Below are 23,071 nucleotides of genomic sequence, written 5' to 3'. Positions count from 1 at the left end.
AATAAAAAGGAAAGGACTCAAAAAATAAAATCAGGAATAAAAATAAGAGAGATGACCATCAGTACTTCAGAAATACAAACAATGATAAGAGAATATTATGAGCAGTGATATGCCAACAAACTGGGCAATCTGGAAAAAATGGACAGACTCCTAGAAGCATGTAAACTACCAAAACTGAAACCGAAGATATAGACAATTTGAACAGACCCATAACCAGTAAGGAAACTGAATCGTAGTCAAAGCTCTCACAACAAAAACATTCCAGGGCCGGATGGCTTCCCAGAGGAATTCTACCAAACAGTTAAAGAAGGGTTAATACCTCTTCTTTCAAAGCGGTTCCAAAAAGTAGGAACGGAAGGAAAACTTCCAAATTCATTCCATGAGGCCAGCATTACCCTGAAAAATGCTGTTTCGAAGGCGCAGATGCACCCAAATGTTTATCGCAGCAGCACTCTCAACAACTGCCCATCTAGGGAAAGAGCCCAGCAGTCTTTTGACTGATGAATGGATAAAGAAGAGGTAGTGTATTTACGCAGTGGAATATTACTTGGCAGTCAGAAAGAATGAAATCCTGCCATTTCCAACAACGTGGATGGAAGTGGAGTGTATTACGCTAAGCGAAATAAGTCAGTCAGAGACAGACAAATACCACACAACTTCACTCATATGTGGAATCCAAGAAACAAAACAGATGGACGTAGTGGAAGGCAAGGAAAAAGAAGGTAAAAACAGAAGGGGGACACATAAGAGACTCTTAAATACACAGAAGCAACTAAGGATTACTCGAGGGAGGAGCACGGGGGATGGACTAAACGCGTGATGGACATTAAGGAGGACACTTGTTGGGATGAGTACACCTGGGTGTTACAGAGAAGTGATGGATCACTAAATTGTACGCCTGAATCCATTGTGACCCTCTCTGTAACTTGACTTTAAATAAAAGTTAAAAAAAAGAGACAACAAATTCTGAAAACAGCTAGGGATGAAAAAGGTCCTTAACCTACAAGGCTTGAAGTTAGCAGCAGACCTGTCCTCAGAAACCTGGCAGGTCTGAGGAGAGGAACAGGAAATACTCACGGTGCCGAATGGGAAAAATGTGCAACCGGGAATTCTTTATCGAGCACCAGCAAGGCTGTCACTCAGAACAGAAGGAGGGTTAAAGACTTTCCCAGACAGACAAAAACCAAAGCAGTTCGTGACCCCTAAACTACCAGGCAGAAAATGTTAAGGGGACCCCCTGAGTGGGAGATTAAAAAAAGAAGATAAAAGTCCTGAGCAACAAACACGGCAAAGGACCAGGTCACCTGAAACACCAACTCTACACGTTAACACGATGGCACTAAAATCGTATCTTTCGACAATCATTTTGAATACAAATGGACTAAATGCTCCATCCAAAAGGCATAGGGTATCAGAAGGGCTAAGAACTGACACAACTCAACACCAACCCTCCCCCTGCAATTATGCATTCAAAAATGGGCAGAGTGCTTGTTCAGATGTTCTTTTTTCCCCAAAAAACACACGCAGATGGCCAACAGACACATGAGAAGATGTTCAAACTCACTCATCTTCAAGGAAGTGAAAATCAACACAACGAGATTAGGGGCTGATACGTGTCCCAAAGGCTAAAATCCAAAACATAAGAAACGACATGTGTTGGTAAGAACATGGAGGAAAAGAACACTCTTGCAGTGCTGGTGGGAATCCAAACTGGTACAGTCATACTCTTTGGAAAGAGTATGGAGCTTCCTCAAACACATTAAAAACAGGATTACCATGTGAGTTGGTAATTCCACGACCTTTTGGAGGTATTTACCTCCAAAGAAAGAAAATGAAACCTTAATCCGAAAAGATACATGTCCCCCGATGTTTCTGGCCACACTGTTTATGAGAGCAACCTAAGACAAATGGATAAGAAAAACATGCACCTGCACAATGCAAAATTACAGAAAAGGAAGAGATCGTGCCATCTGCAACAACATGGTGGGACCTGGAGGGTGTACTGCTAACTGACAAGAAGTCAGACTGAGAAAGGCAAATAGAAATGATTTCACTCCTAAGGGGAATCAAAAATAAAACAATGAAATAAGCAAAGAAAATGCAGAATCAGACCCATACACAGAGAAGAAACTGATGGTTGCCAGAGGGGAGGAAGCGGCAGAATGGACAAAATGGGTGGAAGGGAGTGGGAGATACAGGCCTCCAGTTACGGAACGAGTCAGTCTCAAGAATCAAAGGCACAGTATTCGGAGCACAGTCAATGATGTAACAGCGATGTAATGGGACAGATGGAGCTAGTGATGTTGTAATAGCGATGTAATGGGATAGATGGAGCTATCCTGGCACACTTGTGGTGAGCATAACCTGATGTATAAATGTGTCAAATTCGCTATGTTGTACACCTGAATCCCATGTTGCAACCACACACAAATTTTGAGAAAGAAAGAAGGAAAGGAGGGAGGCAGGGAGGGAGGCAGGGAGGGAGGGAGGGAGGGAGGGAGGGAAGACGGGAGGGAGGGAGGAAGGAAAGAAAGAAGAGAGAGAAAGAAGGGAGGGAGGAAAGAAGGGAAGCCATGGGAGAAAGAAGGGAAGGAAAGATAGGGGAGGGGAGTGGACAGGGCGGAGGTAGGGGACAGGAGGGGAGGGGAGGGGAGAGAAGGGAAGGGAAGAAAGATGGAAACAAAGATAAAAGGAAGCAAGGCAGAAATGAAAGAAGGGAGAGAGAAGGAAGCAAGGAAAGAAGGAACGGAGGAGGACTGGAAGGAAGGAAGGAAGGGAGGGAAGGAGGGAGGGAGGGAGGGAGGGAGGGAGGGACAGGGGTAGGGAAGGAGGGAGGGAGGGAGGCAGGGAGGGAGGGAGGCAGGGAGGGAAGAAAGAAAGAAGGGAAGGAGGGAGGAGGGAGGGAGGGAGGAGGGAGGGAGGGAGGAAGGAAGGGGAGAGAGAGAGAAAAGAAAAAAATGAAAGAAGAAAAAAAAAAAAAGAAGAGAAAAGAGAAGAAAAGCCAAGCCAAGCCAAGCCAAGCCAAGCCAAGCCAAGCAAAGAGAAGAAAAGAAAAGAAAGAGAAAACCAAGGGGCAAGTATTTGGAAAAATCTTAAAACCTATATCCCAAATGTCTCTTGGTGGAAAAAAAAATGGATCCCGATTTACATGTCAGACCTAAACCTGTAAATGTCTTAGAAGAAAACTTGGGGAAATGCTTCATGCCATTGTAGTTGACAGGGATTCTTGGACTGACGCCAAAAGCACAGAAAGGGAAAAAAAAATAGCTTGACTTCATGAAAATTGAATATGTTGTGCATCAGAGAATACCATTAAGGGAGTGAAAAGGCAAGTGACAGAACAGAAGAAAGTATGGTGAAATTACGTATCATAAGATATTAACATCCACAACTTATAGGCAGTTCCTAAAGCACAAGAACAAAATAACAACCCAATTTAAAGATGGGCAAAAGACCTGAATAGACATGTCTCCAGAGCTGACCAACACATCGCCAATAAGCACATAAGAGATGCACACTATCACTAATCATTACAGAAAGCAAACAAAACCACCGAGTAAGACACCATCTCACAACCATTACGATGGCTCTTATTACACAAACAGAAAACAACAAATATTGGCAAGGCTGTGGCCTAATGGGATCTATTCTGGAGAAAGTTCCTTGAGCACTTGAAAGAAGGTGTGTTCTGTTGCTTTGGGATGCAATGTTCTGTATATAGCTTTTAAGTCTGCCTGTTCTATTGTGTTGTTTAAGGTCAATATTCCCTTACTGATTTTCTGTCTGGATGATTGGTCCATCGATGTAAATAGGGTATGAAAGCCCCCTACTGTCATTGTATACGTATCTATTTCTCCCTTTAGGTCTGTTAATGTTTGTGTTCTCTATGTGGGCGCTCCTATGTTGGGTCCATAGATATATAAACATGTTAGGTCCTCTGCTGGACTGACGGATTTTTCATTATGATATGCCCTTCTTTGTTCTTACACAGTTTTTATTTGTCAGGTTATTTTGTCTGATGTGACCATAGGTACCCCAGCTTTGTTCTGGTTTTCCTAAGCATGGGATGTCTTTTCCCATACCTTCACTTGTGGTCTGTGTGCATCCTTCCATCGTAAGTCATTCTCTCACAGGCAGCATATAGATGACTGTTGTTTTCCAAGTCCATTCAATCACTATGTTTTTTTGATTACACAATTTAGTCCTTTTACACTTGGAGTAGTTATGGATAGGTCTGTACTCGCTGCCGGCTGTTTTGCAGTTACTCTGTTTCTTTTCCTCTTGTCCAGCTCTCTGGGGTTTGAGGAGTTTCTTAAGTGGTATGCTTACATTCCTTTCTCAACGTCTTTTGGTTATCTACCACAGATTTTTGTCTTGTGATTACCAAGAGGCTCCCGCATGACATCGTGTGTGTGTGTGTGTGTGCGTGTGTGTGTGCGTGTGTGTGTGTGTCTATTTTGTGTTGTAACAACTTAAGTTAGGATGCATTCTAAAGCTCTACATTTTAATTCTTTGCTCATGTTTCGGGATGTTATGGCACATTCAAAAAAAAAAACCTTCTATCGTGTGTGTTCTCTCCGTGATTATTGTAGTTATGGTTAGTTTTACCACTTTTCCCTTTTAACTTTCAAACGAGGTTTGAAGTGATGAAGCCCCTGCCTTTATAGCCTTTCACCGTGAGCAGTATGATTTACACTTCCACGTTGTGTTGCTGATTGGTGTCCTTTCTTTTCAGTCTGAAGGACTTCCTTTTACAGTTTTAGATTTCACGTCTCCAGGATATCCTTTACCTCTCCTTCACTTCTGAATAACAGCGTTAGCCTGGTGGGTATTCTTAGTTAGTCACAAGTGTTCTGTTTGTTTCCTTTCAGAACTTTGAGTATATCATGTCACTGACTCTGGCCTGCAGAGTTTCTGCTGAAATACCTGCTGATAGGCTAACAGGGTTCCCTTGTATGTAAATTGGGTTGGTTTGGTTTTGGTTTTGGTTTTGTTCCCTTGCTGCTTTATAATAATCTTTGTCTTCAACTTTTAACGTTTTAAGTACAGTGTGTCTCAGTGTGGATGTCTTTGGGTTCATAATATTTGGAACTGTGCTTCCTGAATCTCAAGGTCTGTGCTTCCTGGATCTCAAGGTCTGTTTCCTTCCCCGGGTTAGGGGGGGTTTTCAGCTATTTTTTAAGTAAATTTTCTTCCTCTTTCTCACTTGGTTCTCCACTTGATGTTGTCCTGTAAGTCCCTTTAGCTATCTTCACTTTTTTCCCATCTTCTCTTTGCTCTCTGATGGTGAGCTCCACTGCTTTTGCCAAAAAGTTTACCGACCCTTTCTTCTACCTCACTTGGTCTGCTGTTGAAACTCTCTGGTGTATTTTTCAGTTCAGTTAATTGTATTCCACTGCTCGACCACTTCTCTTTGGCTTTTTTTCTTTTTTCTTTTCTTTTGTATTTTCGATCTCTTTGTTAAAGCGCTCACTGTTCTCATCCATTCTTCTCTCAGGTTTGGTGAGCACCTTCATGACCACCACTTGGGACACTTAACAGAGAAATTACCTGTTCTGTTTCATTAAGGCTTTGTTTGTTTGTTTGTTTGTTTGTTTGTTTGTTTGTTTTCCCGAGGTTGTATCTTGGTGTTTCTGTTGGAACACACTCCACTCTTTCTTCATTTTTCCGGACTCCCTGTGTCTGTTTCTATGCAACAGTTGAGGCAGTCACCCCTCCCAGTTTTGAGGGGATGCCTTGGGTAAGAGGAACCGCGGAGTTCAGCAATGCCCTAGGTCTTGGTTGTCTCTCAAACCTTCAGGATTGTCAATGGCCTATTTTGCCCTTCATAAACACGCATGTTCAGTGTGCCAAGACCTGTTGGGGTCCCAATGTAGGCGGATCTCAGTGAGCACTGAGATCTGTACTAATTGGAGTACAGCCCCAGGTAACACATTTTAAAATACGCAAATATATGCAGTTCTGTAGGACCAGAAGCAGAAGCTTCCATCTGGCTGTTTCCCAGAGCAGATGTGTAGCTCTTGCCTTTCCTGACGTGGCAATCCCCAACAACTCTGATTGCTGCCATCTTTGCATCTGGACCGTGTGTAGGCCATTCAGAGACGCTCTAGGCCACTCCTGCTTCTCCACAATTTTCAGAAGGTGCCAGGTTGCTAAGTGGGGTATACTTGTGCCACTTGGAGCGGTAGTAAGTACAACTGTTCCAGCTCTATACTTAGAGTCAGTTATTCAGAAAAGAGTAACGTGTATGCTACAGAGCAGATGCTTTCAAACAGATGTGAATGGACAAAATTCATCACTGGTAATTCACATAGACACTTCACAACCCACGAGAATTGCCGCATTTACCTTGGAACCAACACTTCTAAAACATTCCTGCCACGATTCTTCAAAATGTCCTATCCCATTCTTCACTTTTTTTTAACTTTTTTTTTTTTTAACATGTATGTATTAGTGAGAAACAGACAGAGACAGAGACAGAGCACGAGCATGGGAGGGACAGAGGGAGGGGGAGACATAGAACCCGAGGCAGACTCCAGGCTCTGAGCTGTCAGCACAGAGCCCGACGCGGGGCTCGAACCCACGGACCGTGAGATCATGACCTGACCTGAAGTCAGACGCCCAACCGACTGAGCCACCCAGGTGCACCGCCGCCCCCCCCGCCCCCCCCCCACCCCCCGCATTCTTCACTTTTAAACTGAAGGCAGGGTTTCCTTGTTGAGAATGTTTCCATATACCCAAGGTGAATGCTACTTGAAATAACATGGGCCACAGACCAGAACAAACTCTTTATACAAGTCAGTTTCTTTGGAAGATGCAATAAAAATAGAAAATTAAAAAAATAACAATAAAAATAAAAATACAGTGCCTGGCATATAGTGGATGCTAAGGAAATATTTTCCTGAGAAATAGTACTGTTTTACTATACTACTTCACAACACTCAGCTTCAGTCAAATGGTTAAACACTTTTGAATCTAACCGTGTTTCAGGTTCTACAATTTCTTAATCTACATATAGAAAATCATATCCTCACAACTGTCAGGCATCTAAACGTATGAGGGAAATGCTGACCTAGGAATGCCAGAGCTGACTGAGTTTTAGGAAAGCTATTCCACATCCCAGAGACTAGTAAAATGCTGTATCTAAGCATACCATAAAATGAGGCCATACAATCAACCTAAGTCTCAAGGAATTAGATTCTTACCCTCAATTTTGTAATGAAAAACAACTTTACATTTAAAACCATATCAAAATCACATCTCATAAGCTTATCAGGCACATGCACCTTTCGTTATATTTTATACGGGCTTTGCACCCTTAATACTCACAAGATCAGCATATGTCTTACAGAGAGCTGCCAGCTTCTCCTCTGGAGTTGAAAGAGTGTTTAAGGCTTGCATCAATAGTAACACTTCTTTTCCTGATGGTCCAAAAGGAATGGAGGAAAAAAAAGTACCAGAAGGATAAAATTAATCCAATCTGTCAATTCTACATAAAAATTATGTTCAGCTATCCAGATTATGATTTAAGGGGACATCAGATACAGGCTCACCAGTAAATCAGTGAAACTATTTTCAAATTCTTGATTAGAAGGGGTCAGCCTCCTCCCTGCCCCACATCGCTTCACTTAATAACTAACACTACTAGTGGTCAGCTATTTGGCACTGACACTGTAAGAACACCACTGAATGAAAGTGTAAGTACTCTAACTTAGCCACTGGTTCCAAATTAAGACATTCTACAAAGGGTAGGAATGTCTTCAAAAGCTTTCTGCTAGCCAACTACAAGTATTCAAGGAAGTTTAAGACTACCTAAAGCGCACATAATCCACAGGGACACACACCTTTTCCAGTGACCAACGTGACTTAATGACTGTTTCCTGGTGATTTACCAAGGATACTCTGGGTGCTAATCAAGATTAGGGCCAAGAAAAAGAAGTGAAAAAAAAAAAAAAATAGCTCTTTCCTTGGGGAGTTTTACAAGGATACTTTAATAACTGTGCCAGGGATGGGGCGCCTGGGTGGCTCAGTCGGTTGAGCGTCTGACTTCGGCTCAGGTCATGATCTCGCGGTCCGTGAGTTCGAGCCCCGCGTCGGGCTCTGTGCTGACAGCTCAGAGCCTGGAGCCTGCTTGGGATTCTGTGTCTCCCTCTCTCTCTGCCCCTCCCCTGCTCATGCTCTGTCTCTCTCTCTCTCTCTCTGTCAAAAATAAATAAACGTTAAAAAAAAAATTTTTTTTTTAACAGAGAAGAATAACTGTGCCAGGGAGAAGCGGTAGCTGAGGTAAGTGGGGGCAAGCAAAGGGTGCTTCAAACTAAGTGATACGCCTCATTCTGTACCCTGCGGGTAGGTACCTTTTTATTTTCTGAATTGTTCCCTCTTGTACGTAGGACGTTTCATTTTAAAAATCTGAAGACAACTTTAATAGTTGTCTTAAATTTAATAACTTAACTTAAGTTAAATAACTTTAATATTTTACAAACAACTATGCATGGGAAAGAGGAGGAGGAACAGGCTGACTTCAAAAAATACTCTGCTATGACAGCACACACAACTTCCGCAGTGAAACCATTTCTCAGTCTGTTCAAGGACAAATACAGAGGGAATACAATTACCGAATGTGTAAGAAGTAACCGTCCATGTAAACTCTAATTGTATGAAGGTTTTAAACTGTAACCATCTAAAACTATTTAACAATTTTAACCTGAAGCTATAATTTACACACATTGGTGGAGTGATGGGTTCTGAAGACAGCTGTCTTGTTGGCGAGGAATTTTAAATCCTTCTCATATTCCTGTAATGTTAAAGTCCTACAGGGTGCTCAAAAGCGGATTTTTAAAAATTCCAAGTTATAGGCAGGTACAGAACTCATGCAAATCAAACCACGTAAACGTTACGTACAGTAGGAATTTTAAAAATTGAGAAGCAACCCGTAAGGCCAAGTAGGCGTTTTAGATTTTATTCCTCAAATGTAACATACCACATTCTAAGCCCTAACCTGTCAAACTAACAGAGCAGGAGGGAGAAAGCACACCCTGAAAAGCATTCTTGTGAGCCTGCCTTCTAAGCCACAGAAAACATATCCCGTTTCCAAATTTTAGTGAAGAGTCTTTTAAATAAACTGAGCACATACAGAGGTCTCGCAGTAATTATTGGTCAGATTTCCACTCCACTCCACTCCATTCATTTAAAGGGTTAAATACGGGGCAAAACAACAGCACTGCTGCCCAAAGGCCACAAACTTTTTCCCCCAAAAAACAATTCTTGATTATTTGCAGAGAAATAATGTGATTCCTATGACCAGGCTTCCTACCTCGTCATATTCTCATCCTGATTATAACTGCCAACCTGTTCCAAGAACACAGAGGTGTGTTTTCACCTAACCACATCTTAAGACAGACTTAAAACAGACTATGTTCTGTCATTACCTGTGCTGCAGAAAGGCTAGGTAAAATGAGTAGCATGTGAAAATGTCCAAGCACTGAGCAGAAATTATTACCTAAGGTTTTTCCCTTGTTCCTGTTGCACTGTGCATCTTGCTGATCATCAGAAGGATCTCTTCCACCATCTGGCCCAGGAGGCTCCATTCTTGACTCTTGCGTGCAGTACACTGGGTTCACCAAATTCCTGTTCTTTCTTATAAAGTTACTGTCTTCATCCTCTTGCAAGGAATGCCTGCTACTTGCGCCAGCACAATTTGAGTCTTGGTGCTGAAGAGTATCGTTCGACTGAGAGTCACACAACCTATCTGCTTTTACGCCTAGCCTGCAAATTCTAGATTCATCCATCGTGCCACTCACAAGCTAGAAAGAATGAAGAGGGGGAAGAAGAAATTTTAAAAAGGGCCATGGAAGGGGCTAAATCAATTGTAGTGAAGGAAGGGGAACTATGCAGTGCATAAGAATACAGTTTTCCATCCTACATTGCTCATGTCTAAACATACTGTGTACTTTTCGTATGTGGTACAGTCAGTGGGCCCATCATCATTTCACAGTTTTTTTCCCCCCTCCTTTCACAGTTGTTTGCAAAATAGCAATGCCAGTTAGAATCAAAGGAGGCAAAGAGTTGGGAAGGACTACCATAATGGTAGAATAGAAAACCCCGAGGCTCTGTCCCTCCAGCAAGTAACATGCTGGCAGAATCCACCAGAATCAACTTCTGCAGAACTCTGGGACCTTCTCAAAACTTACAACACAAACACAAAATAAAACTTATAACCCAAACGGAAGGCTGAGCGAATGAAAAAGCAGCTGTCTTGCAGCAGGAGAGAGCACTGTGGGATTTTAAACTTCCCACCAACCATTCCCCATACCCTACGTCAACAGTGACCATGGAGGCGGCAGCCCACACTCTTAGTGCCAGAGGGAACAACGCAGACATTATTTTCAAAGGATCGTGGTCCCAGTCAACCCTTTCTGGCAGGTCTCTGAGAACCGTGTACGTAGGTTTGCCTCTGTTTTACTTTGGGGAGAGCTGTCCCAAGACTGAGGTAGCTTCCCAGGATGCTCTGGATACAAACATCCCAGCCACAAGTATTGACTTCAGCGGCTGGGTGTATGGAACAACAATCAGGAAAAAGGAAGCGAGAGAGAGAGAAAAGCTAGAGGAGAGAGAAACTGGGAAATGAGATGATGATATAGGCTTTTCAAAAGTTCTGGCATCCGTCTGGCCTTCATGTAGAAGTGAGAGCTAACGTGTGAAAGCAAAGTTATCAACAGCCTGCCTACGCCGTTCAAAAGCAAGTGGAAACACGTCTTGTGTACTGATGTGGGGCCACCCTCTCCCTCTTCACGTCCTCTGATTTCTTCCTGTGTACCCTGACTTTAGCCACCTTAAGGAGGAGGATGGCTAGGGTCGGGAGTAAGGATTCCCCATCCCCCAATGGAAGCCAAAGGCCATACGCATGCATCCCAGCATGCTGGTGTACCGTGGACAACAGAGGGACTCAAACTTTTATGTCTCTGTTTGGAAACAGCTACTGAAGTCACTGCCCCCATCGGAGTCTGTTCCACCGATGGCATTTGGGGCACACTTCACAGATCAAGGAAGTGAGACAATCAGCCATGGGCTTATTCAATGTACTGTTACTGCGCTGCCCTAATCTGAATGTATGCTTCAGATTACTCTACAAATACATGTATACATCGGATATAAAGTGTAATATGCTGCCAGTGGGGATTCTGTCATTTGGGAAACCCACAAATAAGTGCTTTTGGCGTCCACAAATCCTAATGACTCCTTTATGTTACAAGTCTCTGTGATAAGGCAAGCAATGGGCAAGCCTACCTCACATACCCGGTGCATCCTTTTGAAAAGCACCAATTATCTTGTCCCTGGGCTCCTGCAAACGCTGAAGACTTATTCCAAGATGCTCTCCTGACTCTCTGGCCTGATATTCTCCTTTCGGGGTGGGTGAACTCAGTTTTTAAGACTAACAATGTAGGAAAAGCCCAACAGGTTTCATGTAACAAACTGAAATGGCCGACTCGAGGACTTAGTCAGCCAAGTCCCACCTCTACTTTACACAAAGAAGTGTTTGCTGTCATTCTGGAGGTCTGTTGCCTGAAGCAAAGCCACTGGCCCAGTGGGATTCAGAGGGGCTCTCCAAATTCCGGTTTCCTCTCCAAATCTCCAGTTTACCCGGTGACCTGGTTACAATGAAGCCGAATGGCCGCAGCTGGCTGTGCTCGCTGTTTTGCCTCAGCACAAATTATGAAGAACCAAGAATGGACATGGCTGCTGCGTTAGGCGGAGTGAATTCAAGGTAACTCCTGCTGCTCTGCTGCTCTGGCCTATACCTTATCTCTCCCCGGTAAGACTTGTTACGGCTCACTACTTGGTCTTCAACTTAGAAAAAAAAGACAGACTGGTAGATTAAGGACCTCCTCTTTAGCACCACGAAATGGGGAAATCAATCAAACCCACTAAATGAATCATCTGGGTTATTCACGTAGATGCCCATGGTGAGAGTGAAAGCAAGCTGCGGATCAAGCCTGCACCACCCGGACTGCCGCCTTTGCTACAGGCTGAATTACGCTCACTGACTGCACGGATCATGGCAACGTGTACACCACCATCGTAGACTGGGCACAAAGTAAAACATTCTGTTTCTGATGCAGACGTTACCATTGTATGCTAGGCTTGGGACACAGGCTGAGAGTTGACCCAGTTGTCTCCAGATTGGGAAGGCCACAGCACACAGGGCACTGAGTGTACCTCCTGCTGGAAGTTTGAGTACCGCTGACCTTTGAACTATTGCCAGGGCTACTGGTCTCGGGTACCCCACGGCTACCTCCTTTTCAGGTTGTGGGGTTGCCACTCCACTCTGATCAGCTGACTCTCACCACAGCAACGAAGCCCTTGCCCTAATCGATCCTGTGATCACCTCCTACAGATGACCTGTGATCTGACAGTGGCACACCTCTTATCAAAGACCCACTAAGAATGCAGCGACAGTCCAGGTACCCCTTGTACCACCCACGTTCCCCCATCATCCATAGGCACGTAGTATTACTGGGAGTTAGGACTGCCCCTCAAAAGCCATCTCAACAAGATTCCCAACAGGTGCCAGGGTAGCTCAGTCAGTTAAGCCTCCAACTTCCTGGTCTCAGCGCAGGTCTTCTTCATCTCAGGGTCATGAGTGCAAGCCCCACAATGGGCTCCATGCTGGGTTCCTAATATTACCTCCCCACCTTGTCCTTATCTACACACCTTGGAAATGCGAGTTGGGCCAGTGAATGCAGCTGCCCCCAGAAAGGGATCATCCCCTCTGTCTCCTCCCGGGTAATCATCATCGGGGCCAATGCGGCAGAAGAAATTCAAAGAATCCTGACCATAGCATTCTTAGGCTGATGCTTGCCTCATTCCCCCGACAGTAAAACCGAGTCACCCAGGGGGAACACCCTCCAGGTACCAAATGGGGCCTAGAGGACTCAAACGCTGCATCAGCTACCTGGAGTCTCTTGTGGGACTGACATGGTCCTAGATCACAAGGATGATGGCGTACATTGTTGAGTACAATGCCCAAGGGATATCCCTAGGGTGATAGTCCACACCGGTCAAAGAGGAGAGAATGCATCTCTGTGCCGTTTATACAACTTACCTCAGCCCTGAAGTACCTAACCTTTCTGGACAAAAGGACTGCCACAAGTAGGGGATGACCGGACAAAAGGTAAAGATGTATCTCCTGGAAATACCGGAGATATTTTTGCGGCAGTTACCAAAATGTACGCACTGAGGCAGGAACGGGTTAGGCGAAGGGGTGCTGGGGGTGGGGGGGGAAGGAAGAGCTCCTTGGACTGGACACACTGCTGAATGTGCCTTCCAGCCAGACAGCTCATGACAATTTGACTGCAATTTAAATGGATGTAGCTAGCAGGGGATGTCCCCGAACCTGCACCTCCCAAATAAAATACATGTGTACCTCACTGAGTGTCTGCCCTGCCTTCATTCCTCTTAGGCATCACCAGCTCATTCCAGGGGCAGAAAAATGCCACCCTCCCGATGTCATGGACAGAAGGACAAACTGCATGGACTGGCCTCAGGCAGGCCATTCAAAAAGGGGATATAATTCAATTACTTACCTGCAAACTCTAAGACTCACCGGCTCTCTAGGGAGTTATGCTGTCAAGCACTCTGAACTTGTGCCACTTGGGGACACTGATTGAAGTCCTCCCTGGGAAGCTCCAAAATCATAAACAACACTTTCTTTCCAAAGGTACCATGTGTGCCTCGTCTTTCATGGAAGTTGTGCACTAATTTGTGTCCCTCAAGCGTCGTCTATCTTAGCGGTGGTCATAATGGATCACCAAGTGTTTAAGTCATAACAGATCATCAAGTGTTGAAGTGTTTAAATACCACTAGTACTCATGTAGCCCTCAGACAACTGTGAAGTGCTCTCCAAAATGACGCTAGCTTTGGTTCCTTGCAGGAACCCACCCGAGAACAACTAACTCCACACGTAGGTGGGTTTATGCCCACAGCGCAGGTAGTTTTATCCCCACAATGGAAGTCATTCACGAACCAAAGGCAGTCTGAAATCTGTCCACAAATTTAGTTGAAATGATCAACGAATGGCTTCAAGGGAGTCTCAACTCCCTGGCCGGAGTTATTAATGATGACAAAATTGCCCTAGACCTCTTTCTTGCGGACCACTTGTGAGTGTATCTTGCCATGCCTCAGGCCAGTGGAAAGGTCAACACCGGGCCCCACGGAAGAAAGCCATCTGGCTTTCTGACGGTCTGTGAGACTTCCTCAGCCAGTTACAGCAGGGCAGGGTCGAAGTTAATCCTGCCACTTGGGCTCTTCCTCATGCTTGGAGTCCTGTCGATAGTATCCTATGAGACAGACTGGAAAAATCTGGTCCTGGGCTATGCTGGTCAGACTGAACAAGTGTGACCAATGGGCACCCAACAGAAGATTCACCAGAGCCTATGACAGTGTTTCTGCCTCTCTTGTGGGCAGAGACACGACACACCTCCTGTCTTTGTTTCAGACTATCTTTTCAAGGATGCCCTGGGGAAAAAAATGAGAATGGCATTGACTTCTAAAGCAATGGGCAGATTTGCTTACTGCCTATGTTTCCAGTTGCTGCTGTAACAAAGGGCCACAAACTCAGTGGCTCATTTATTATCTTATATCCCTTCTTGAGGCTCTGTGGGAGAATCCATTCCCTTGTCTTTTCTGGGGGCTACCTGTGTTCTTTGGCTCGTGGCCCTTTTTTGCATGTTCAAAGCCAGTAATAGCAAGTTAAGCCTCATACATAATGCCTCCTCCCGCCCCCCTCCCCCCACCCCCGCCACCTCACCACCGACTCCTCTCCCCGTCTTTCCTTTGCAAGGATCCTAGCAGTTTCACTGGGCCCATCCGAAGACTCCCTCAATATCCTAATCTATGCCGCCGCATCTTTGCCAAGTCCCTTTGGACAATGAGGTCATTCATGAGTCCTGCTGAAGACATGGGCGTCCTTGAGCAGGCACTGTTCCTCCCACCACACTGCCCATTATTAACGAGTCAGATCCCCTAAACCTAGCATTACTCTTCTGAAATGCAAACATCATCTGCTTCTCTTTACACCACCAGGCTCAGGAGACAGGTGCGTGCATGCGGGCCCTCAGGTAAATGCAATTGTAAAAAACTCTTCTTTTGTCTCGAGGTTTCTCCCCGTATTCATAAAATACTGCCAAGTTATCAGTTTGCAAGTAAAGTAAAATCTCTGGCCCTCCACAGTTTCTAGTTACCATGATTTTTCAGATTTGGGTATCTGCCCGATATTTTCTAGAAAATGAATGAAATAAGCCCGTCAGGATAAACAACAGAATTTGTCGCAATGGGAAGACTTCAAACTGTCAAACGCAAATCAGAATTTTGGATAATTTCAGTCGGTCACCATGACTCCAGCAGCTTCCCAGTACATAATGGCTTTTCTGCTGAGAGGGATAATGATATCAGCAAGTATGATTGCCTAATATTGGATAACAACATTTGGAAGAAGAATGTACGTCAGTGACCACATGACAATGCATTACGAGATGACTGAAAGGTATAGGATCCATCTGAACCATGAAATACAGCATTGGGTTTTCACAGGACCCATTAAAATTTTTTGGTAGCACTGTAGACTCCAAACTGGAGTCCTTGGTGCTTTTTAAGGAGTTTTAAAAATAAAATTAAGTAATATTTAGATAACTTCTTAGGCCGAAGAAATTAAGAACTGCCGCCCTCAGGTGTAAATAAGGACACACACAAGAAGATGGCAGGAATAAAAACATAATCTAAGAAGAATTTGTACCTTACAAATGATCTGGCAAATCCAATTTTAGGGAAAATGCCCTGGCACTACGTGGGACAACAGGACCAACCACTTCCTTCTTGGTCAACTGTAACTTGTAAGTAAGTTATATTTATTTTTTAAGTGACTGGCATTACCAAGCCAGGATAATCCAAATAGGAGGTGAGGAAAAGTGAATCCTAAGCATTTCCCCTTGCTCTTCACTGCTCTGATTAAACCATCTGGAACAGTGGTATAATCCCTCATTCAATACTCAGAAATCCTTTCCAGGCAGGTATAATGAACAGTCTCGGTGATGAGCAATTTTAAGAAGTCTGTCCGTGTACAAGAACCAAAGATATGGACAAATAAAAATGCATTATCATTATGACCTATCACATTCTGAAGAGTAAGTTCTCCTGAAAGTGGTAATTGAGCTCTGGTAGGCAATAATACATGGACAAAATAACTTCGTAGGAGTTACTACAAATACTTCCTGCTGGCAGGCAAAGCATCTGGGAGAAGAAATATAAGTGCTAAATATAGGGATGAAGAAATCTAATTTTCTGCAGCACTGAAGAAGCCAAAATTGACCAAAATAGTTTGGCAAACGGTCTGTTATGAAAAGGGTCGTACAGAGTTTCTAGTTTTATAATCTCCATGCTAGTAGTATACATACTAGTAGATTCCTTATAGACGAATTCTAAAATGACAGTATATATTAGACTAAGTACTTTGCCTTTTAAAACAATCACAGAGGGTTATATATTTCAGATTTCATACCTGTGGCTGTTTTGTCTATAAAACTACGATGAGCTAAAAACCACTTCTAGCTCTAACTACATATAATTCAATGACTATTTGTACTCTGAGAGATACAGGTACAAATCTACATTGATATCGGCAGCCAAATAATCAGGAATCCAAAGATTTTAACGTCCACTGAAATATGCTTGGACCTGACCTATTTTGCAGAGTGGCAGGGGTTGAGTCACACAACTAGCATCTTTAAAGCCAGAGAGTCCTAAAATATAAGATGGTCCTCTACTCTTATGGGTTAGCCAAGTGCATCATCTGTGTCCCAATTTTCTGAAGCCACCTTTCTCCAGCTCCATGTGGACCAATCATCATGCCATTTTGAAACATCAATGCTTTTTTTATTTGTCCTACTGTCCCAGACCACTTTAGCATTTGTTAACACACAATTGTGGACTTTCTTCAACAGAACTTACAATGAATGGGTCTCTCTACTTCACACTTCAAACAATGGTCAACCTGTAATTTACCTAAGTTACACTTTGAGGTGCTTTTTCCGAGAATTCCAGTGCACCCATACCTCCAAATCTGTATCTAACGTCCAGGTGGGGCTCAAATGAGTGAAACCACAGGTATGAAGCCTAGACGGTTCACAATCCACCTGGTCTCTAGATCTCACGAGATTTCTGACACTTCCTAATCACATCCCACCCTTAATTAAATTTATTTTCATTTAGTAAAACTATTACTCATTTACTTGCCACCAACATTTGCTCACACTCAGCAAGAAGGCTTTGCCCTTTGTACCCTTAACAACTGAGGACTGTGCTAATAAGAGACAGCATGAGACATATGGAACAGATAATGGTCTTAGAGCCAAAAGAGCCCGATATTTTAACACAGCACTTACCACATCCTGTGCAGCCATGGTGACAGCTAAACACTTGTTACCTCATCTGTAAACTGGATGGACAGTACCTACCTTATAGAGTTGTGAGAAAATTTGCTATGATGAATATAAACTGCTGGCCCACTGCGGAACTACTGTAATAATTTGTGAATGAGGAATTCTGTAAGATGCATGCTATGTTAGCTTCTTATTACTGTTGTTAACAAGTTACTATCAACCTAATGCATTAAAAATTCACATTTATCATCTTACAGTTATGAAGATCAGAAGCTCTCAGGCCTCCTTCTCGAGGCTCTCAAGGAGATTGTTTTCACACCTTTTCCAAGTTCTAGAGACCACTCCTTTCTCCACCTTCAAAGTCTGCAGCAGATTCTTCAGATCTCTCTCTGATACCTGCCCACATCTCCTTCTCTGAGTCTCACACTCCTGTTTTCCTATTATAAGGATGCTTGTGTTTACACCGAGCCCACCTACCCAAATAATCCAGAACAATCTCCCCATCTCAGCACACTACTTAATCATAAGTGGGGAGTTCCTTCTGCAGGATAATATACCCACAGGTTTCAGAAATTTTTTTCTCTTACCACATGTTAACACAACAACATTTCTTAAAGAAGAAATGATGTTCTATGGCATAAATTCTAGAAGCTCTTATTCCCCACCACACCAGTCTACCTTACAGAAGTAGAAAAAATGTCATCATAACAAGTAAATATTGCTTACAGCAGGTTAAGCGGTGGAAAGTGGGAAGACGGGAGGGGCATTCTGGAAACAGAATTAAAATCAATTCCCAAGACCATAAACATTAACAAAAGTATTGTGGTAGCACAGGGAGACCACATTGGTTATCTGGTAAATCTTTTCCATCAAAGAGCAGAATTTACACGGTCGTAACTACCAACATAAATTCAACTAGGACATGGATAAAACCACAAAAGTATAATCTCTGGGTCTGAATGGATACTAAAGGTCACCTAGTATCTGTATCTACTCTCTTTAATGCTGCTGAATACTAACGTTAAATTGGTATATGCTTTAGATGTTTTAAATACAGTCACACCCATTTGATTATCTGAAAGGTACTTATAATCATATTGGGACCATGGGGAAAAGGAGAGGTAAGAAGAAAAAGGAGGAAAAGGAATTTATTTGGGACATTACTTTAAACTCTACTTTACATAAACAACAAGCGTCCCTGAAGCAAGGTCTGTCATTTGCACTGTCAATTATACAATTATGTATCAATTCTAGATAGTCTACAGATAACTCTAGACAATCACAATTGTATGCTAACTATAGATAATTCATTAGGAGCTATTTCACCTAACCAAGTTAAAAAAAAAAAAAAAATTAACTAAGTGTGTTATCTGGATACCACCACCTTACAAAATTAAGCTTATGCAAGAGGGAGGGACATGACTGAAAATAATGAGGCAGGTTTTCCATAAAACCATTCCTACACTAAGGCAATGATTAAGCTCCCCAAAACTGTCCAAATTCCCTTTTTTTTTTTTTTTTTTCCTTAGAAGTCTGGAATATAATCAACACACCCACCAGGGGAGGGCTAAATGAAGAAAGCAGCTACTGCATATCTGTAAGAGGACAGAGTGACTTTATAATTACCTGCCTAACATACACTAACCACAGCTTGAAAGCGGCTAGCATTCCTGGTGTCGTCTGCCGGTGGCAGAGTGGCTAATAGAAACCTTGTTCTTAAGAGCACTGATGATGGGTTTTGACCCATACAGTGGCTCCAAAGGAGCCTTTATTCTGCTACTCTCAAAACGAACTCCCTTGGGCTGGTATAGCCTCCGAGTGCCAAAGCTGTAGTAACAGCCACAGCCACCATTCTGGGCTAAGAATAACAGGTAAGGCAAACAACCTAAAAATGAGAAGGTTGGAGAAGAAAGATAGACGGAACAGAGCTTTGAAAAGCCTCCAGGTATACCAGAGAATCCAGAAGCCCAGACATATGTAAGAGCAGGATATGCTCAGAAAAGACCTTAAAGATCCTAAGGTTTTCCATCTTGCTGTGTTCAAGGAGGAAGTATGCGCTAAGGCAAGTTTTAAATGGCCTAGCCAAGCGTTAACGGAGTTCCCGAAATGAAACCCACTTGTAAAGACTGAGTTTGGTTTTTGTTTTTGTCACTCCCAGCTTTCAAGGAAGTATCTTTCATATCATTATCTAAAACAGATGACTTCCAAGACCATACAAAGTATATATTATTTTTGCAAAACAGCTCTCCATAAAGAAACCATAAAAAGTTAACTGAACAAACAACTATAATCTATCACAAGCAGCAAGAACCCTAGCTAGTGGGGGAAAGATTCTGGTATCCACAGTTCAGTACTCACAACTGCGCATTTCTTACTCACTGCCTTCTCTTGACCAAAGTTTAGTCAGCCTTCTTTCCATTCCACACACCCCTAATTTCAGGCTTACCCATGAGTAAGCACTAAAATACAGATTATTCCCCCTATTAAGAAGTCACCCCAGGTAAGAGCTGAGACACACAGCCCATCATGCCACATGCTCACTTTCTTTGCTTGCTCATTTCCCCTGAAAAAGTTTTTACTAATCTTGCTTACCCTCCCAATAAAAGAAAAGCCACTCTCTGACTGAGATACTTTCAGATTTCTACAATCAGAATGTTCTCCATATTGCACCGGTCTCTTTAAATAAGGTGTCTTCTTACCAAATCAGAATTTGCTTTTGTTTGATAGTAACATTCGCCACACTTAGTTGCCAACAAAAAATTATAGTGTGTGCAAAGAAACACGGAACTATGGGCAAATCACAGGAATAAAACAAAGTAAGAGAAAATGTCCCTTAGGAAACCTTGGTGTTGAACTAATTACATGCATGTTTTGAATTACCTGCTGGTGTAAATATGTTACTGAGAACGTTTTAAAAATAATAAAATGTGTGGGGTGCTTGGGTGGCTCAGTCAGTCGAGCGGCCAGCTTCAGCTCAGGTCATGAACTCAGGTCATGGGTTCAAGCCCCGCGTCAGGTTCTGGGCTGACTCCTCGGTGTCTGGAGCCTGCTTCAGATTCTGAGTCTCCTTCTCTCTGCCTCTGCCCTGCTCATGGTCTGTCTGTCTGTCTCTCTCTCTCCCTCTCTCTCTCTCTCTCTCTCAAAAATAAACATAAAAAAAATAAAATAAAATTTATATGGACAAAGTGCTAAATCGGGAAAACAATGTATGTACAAAATAACAGCATCAGTAAATAAAAGTCAGAAAAAGAACCACAAACAGAAATTCCAGACCCAAAAAGTACAGTAACTGAAATGAAAAACTCATGAAAAAGAGATTCAGCAGCAGAGTTTTTAGCAGGCAGTAAAATCAGTACACTGGAAGTCAGGTCAACTGAAATGGTACAGTGTGAGAAACCGTACGAAAAAGTGTGAGAAAGAAGAATGAAAAGAATCAACATGCTTAAGAGACCTGTAGGCATACCAGCACACACATGATGGGAGTTAAAGAGGAAGTGAATACAGAAGAGCAGAAAAAAATATTTGAAGAAAATAACAGCCACTAAGAGACAATAAGAAGTGAAAAAATTTCTCGTATCTGATAAAAACTATTAATCTACACATACAAGGAGCTCAACAAACTTAAGATACGATAAATTCAAAGTCTGTCCTTCAAAACAAAAGAGGGCATTAAACATCTCCAGACAAACAAAAGCTGGGGGGGTGGTGACAAATGGTAAGTGGAGCAATTGTGTTTGTCGATCATTTCATAATGTATTAATATGCTGAATCAGTATGCTGTATGCCTGAAAATAATATAATATTGTACATCAACCACACTTCAATGAAAGTAAATGAGATAATAAATTCAAAGCAAAAGAGAAGGAGAGAATACTTTATTACCAGACCCACACTACAAAAAATGAAAATGAAGATCAGATTTGAGACATTTGAAAATGAGACAGAAATGAAAGGATAGTACACATCAACTCAAAGCCATACAAAACAATAAACTACTAAAGGTACCTACATAAGATAAACACAAAAGCCAGTATTACTGTATTTTTGTTCTTAACTTCTTTTTTCCCCTAGGTGATTAAAAGACAAACTACAAACAAAAATAAAAATGTTTCATCTATAAAGATGTAATCTAAGACAATACAACAAAGAAGATGGCAAAACTGTATATGAACAGACTTTCAGTATACTACTGAAACAAACTTGGTAGTAAGTCAAATTCATTCGTTATAAACTGAAGGGGCCAATTGTAATACCCAGAAAACAACTATAAAACTAACCAATATACACAAAAAGAAATGAGGAAAAAAAATTCTACACTACAAAAAAACACAAACACAGAAGAAGGCAGTAACAGAAGGAAAAAAGACTCATACCAAACAAAAAATAGCAGAAATAAATAAATAAATAAATAAATAATAAAACGCAGAAATAAATAAATAAATAAATAAATAAATAAATAAATAATAAAACGCAGAAATAAATAAATAAATAAATAAATAAATAAATAAATAAATAAATAAATAAATAGTTAGCAGAAGTAAATTCATCCCGGTTAGTAATTACGTTCAATGTAAATGGAGTAAACTCTCTAATTAAGGGGCCAAGTACGACACATGGATTTTAAAAATGAAGAGTCCAACTAACCGTCTTCTACAATAGACTCACATACAAGGACACAAACAGTATGAAAATGAAAGCATGGGGAAAGGATACTTCATAAAAACAGTAACTAAAGGAAAGGTAGAGGGGCAATGCTAAAATGAGAATCGGCTTTCAGGCAAAAATTGTTACAAAAGGCAAAAGCATCATATTTTGACAAAAATGTCAATCCACAAAAATTAACAATTACAACTTTACATACATCCAACAGAACCCCAAAATATATAAGCACTGATAAACACAACAAGGGAAAAACAGGTAATTGTGTAATAACAGAACCCAATCAAAGCCATCGTCTCAACAGAGGAACAAGGGAGTCACTTGTGTTTTAACTGCCCCAAATTTAAAAAATAACCGAATAATTACACATTATTTCTGCTTCCTGAAAATATAGGGGAAAAAAGAGGAAAAGAGGTTTACCTTGAGAAGTATTTTTTTTCCCAAGTCAGTGAGAAAGTTTAAAAATTAAAGAATGTACCTAAAAGTGACTTCTGCAGATAGCAGATATTCACCCAACTTGAAATGAAAAGAAAGAAAAGAAAGAAAAGAAAGAAAAGAAAAAAAAGAAAAGAAAAGAAAGAAAAGAAAGAAAAAGAAAAGAAAGAAAAGAAATTCAAAATGAATACCTTATCCTGTTAACGTTTCAATCCCAGTTAAATGAGAAATCAAAACTAGAAAAATGCCCAGAAAAGCATAAGCAGAGAACTGTACAGTTGGTAGACAAAAATGAATCCGCTGAGACGCTATCATTTTCAGACTATTCATGTCCAACTATTAACACAAAGGGTCATTACCTTAACCTTTCTAATCTGGTCATTAAAAACACTAATTGAATAAACCCCTGTTCCTAATCCAACCACTTTCTATCCTCATCCGAAGGAGCATAAAGCAGAACTTATGTTACAATTTTAATCAGAGTTCTCCCTGGGGGAAGGATCTCTAAAATCACTGCCACACAAAGTGACAATTTTGAATTTCTA

The 23,071-nt window shown here is 41.9% G+C and overlaps 1 protein-coding gene across 1 annotated transcript in view; it reads right to left on the bottom strand.

Moving 5' to 3' along the window:
* Positions 1-22,384, bottom strand: part of LOC128774653 (gamma-taxilin-like) — a 41,008-nt gene extending 18,624 nt beyond the window's left edge. The window contains exons 1-4 of the mRNA XM_053893698.1: positions 22,294-22,384; positions 20,313-20,404; positions 9,500-9,803; positions 7,330-7,421 (exon numbers count right to left, since the gene is read on the bottom strand). Of these exons, the coding sequence (XP_053749673.1) occupies positions 7,330-7,421; positions 9,500-9,803; positions 20,313-20,404; positions 22,294-22,384 (579 nt within the window). The remainder of the gene's footprint in view (positions 1-7,329; positions 7,422-9,499; positions 9,804-20,312; positions 20,405-22,293) is intronic.
* Between the last annotated feature and the right edge of the window lie 687 nt (positions 22,385-23,071).

This window comes from Panthera pardus, unplaced genomic scaffold (assembly GCF_024362965.1).
Source record: "Panthera pardus isolate Hobbes unplaced genomic scaffold, ASM2436296v1 HiC_scaffold_369, whole genome shotgun sequence".
Taxonomy (NCBI): Eukaryota; Metazoa; Chordata; class Mammalia; order Carnivora; family Felidae; genus Panthera; species Panthera pardus.
The sequence above is the reverse complement of the archived record's forward strand: the minus strand, read 5'-3'. Positions and strand labels throughout refer to the sequence as shown.